The sequence below is a fragment of the Morone saxatilis genome, unplaced genomic scaffold (genome assembly GCF_004916995.1).
Source record: "Morone saxatilis isolate NCDOM2014 unplaced genomic scaffold, NCSU_SB_2.0 Contig21, whole genome shotgun sequence".
Taxonomy (NCBI): domain Eukaryota; kingdom Metazoa; phylum Chordata; class Actinopteri; family Moronidae; genus Morone; species Morone saxatilis.
Genome location: NW_023339774.1, coordinates 991,356 through 993,769, shown reverse-complemented (window position 1 = coordinate 993,769; position 2,414 = coordinate 991,356). Strand labels below are relative to the sequence as shown.

Below are 2,414 nucleotides of genomic sequence, written 5' to 3'. Positions count from 1 at the left end.
GGGGTGAGTGTGGCATGTAGTGTTTTTACCATTTACCATTTAGTGGTGAAGTTGCAGATTCCAACCATTTGAACACAGCTCAGCCTTCCATCATTAGGAGGAACTATCGTGGCCACAAAACTCGTAAAAAACATTATTGACCCTATCTAGAGCCAGTGTTTGGTTTGTCTGTGTGCTACTGTAGAAACATGGTGGACTCTTATTAGAGGACCTGCTATCTCTGGATAAAAACGTCTTATTTCTAAGGTAATGAACACAACAATTCAGATTTTTAGGGGATTATACACTATGGATATTATATTCTGTTTCTGACAATAGATCTTCCCCAATGTTATACACTGGACCTTTAATATGCTTAATGGGAGATGGAAACTTTTTCCGAATAAGTTCTGACGGAGCAAACATTTAAATGTCATATTTCCATCCTGGTTTCTGCATTGTTCTTTATGGTTTGAACTTCCTCTGGCGCCCTTTTAACTACGTCATCTTGTTGCGCCCTCCTTTTTTTTTCTGACTGAAGAACTAGCGCCACCTACTGTCTGTCTTTAAGTTTAAAACAGAGAGTCACCACGATCAGCATGTTTTTAATGAAATGGGCACTAAGTTTATTAGTTCGTCTTCTATACTATCAGTGAAACCAGTTTGTTTAAAATGAAAACCGTCAGTGCCGTCACAGAGCATCACATGGGATCGAACCCTGAATTGTACACACTGATTACTCTGCCCACTGAGCAGAAATCTGTTTCCCTTCCTTCTAATGTTTTGTGTTTGGATCCCTTCGCCACTTCCCAACACCCGTAGCTCCTCTGCCGCCAACTCCTGCTATGGATGCAGCGAGGCCGGCAGTGTTACCATAGAAGGACCCCTGCGAAGGAAAACACTACTGAAGGAGGGACGCAAGCCGAGGGTAAGGCCTCCTATCTTTGATTTCACTGTGGTTTGAACATTAAGCATGTGAGTGAAGGAATCTTCTGATGACAGTAAGTGAGATGTTTTCAGCATATCCATTGTTTTTGCTGTTTTGCAGTTGTCATCGTGGACCAGATTTTGGATCACTCTTTCTGGATCAACACTGACATTCTATGGGGCGAAGGCACTGAGGGCCTCTGAGAGGAAACATGTAAGTTGTATGCTTAAAAGTTACATAATAGAAGATCCACTAGAGCAACAGAATATTAAATAAAAACAATGGGCACTAAAAGTTGTTTTTGCTACTGACAGGTTCATTTAGTTTAACCAAAAACAGACTCACCAGACTCCATAGACAACAACAAAACATTTAACTTGCACTGAGGCAAGAAATAGTCAACGCAGTAACAGAATTTTGATTCATATTTGATCAGCACTGCCTAGTTTGACAGTTTGTTGAGAGTTTGGTGCTGTACTCCGCTGTTTGCCACAGTACAAGTCCAGCCACTGTAAGAAGGTGTGTGTGACGGGATGGATGGTGGTGCTGCCGGATGACCCAGCCAGACCCAACATCTTCCAGCTCAATGACCCAGACAAAGGTCAGCTCCACACCACCAACAGAGCACCCGCTGTTTTCTTTTTCCTACATTTAAATTCAGATAACCATACAGAGCAATTTGTTTCACCTCACAGGCAATGTTTACAAGTTCCAGACAGGATCCAGGTTTTCAGCGATCATCTGGCACAAAAACCTGGAAGAGGCTTGCAGAAGCAGTAGACCTCAGGTATGTTCAGCACACGCTCTCTGTATCTGTTTGGACCATGGGTCAGTTTTGGTCAGATGAAACTCAAGAGTTTACTCTTTTCTTTTCCTGTGCATTAATAAACTCTAAATACTCTCTGTATTTAAATTATTAATTAGTAACCAAATTTGGGGTTTTGCAACTTTATTTTTTGTCACTTTTTCAGATAATAATAATAACAGGTTATAATTTTTGCTGTGTGCTCCAATAGTTAAGCAAGCCTTGTTCAGAACCTTGGTTAACTTCCTCCTCTCCTGTACTTAGATATGCTATGTTCTAGGCTAAAAAAGACAACCACATTTTGAAGTTGGTTAAAAGATAAAAGAACTAGCTAATCTACATCAGTCGTTAGCTAGGTAGTTATATTTGAAAGCTAATGTTAGCAAAACACTAGCTAGCTAATTTACATCGGCCCTTTATCGCTAAACATGTATCTCTATGCAGTTACTACTGTAACTTTTAAACTGCATTAAAGTGTGTGAGTTCTGTATGTTCTGTGGAATGACATTTGACAACAGTGGAATGTAATTCAATATAAAACTAAACCGAATTGCATTCACCACCATAATTTTAATTAGATTATTTTTTTCATTCTTCCATTTTCAATCACTGCACATTAGACAAGGAACACATAAATATACATACATACATACATACATACATACATACATACATACATACATACATAGAAATTATTATTTG

The 2,414-nt window shown here is 39.2% G+C and overlaps 1 protein-coding gene across 1 annotated transcript in view; it reads left to right on the top strand.

The window, feature by feature from the left end:
• LOC118332360 (ras-specific guanine nucleotide-releasing factor RalGPS1-like) overlaps window positions 1–2,414 on the top strand; it is a gene marked incomplete in the record, with an annotated part of 66,856 nt that overhangs the window by 60,413 nt on the left and 4,029 nt on the right. Inside the window, 4 exon segments of the mRNA XM_035667601.1 lie at window positions 802–907; window positions 1,028–1,120; window positions 1,403–1,508; window positions 1,603–1,694. Coding sequence (XP_035523494.1) covers window positions 802–907; window positions 1,028–1,120; window positions 1,403–1,508; window positions 1,603–1,694 — 397 coding nt within the window.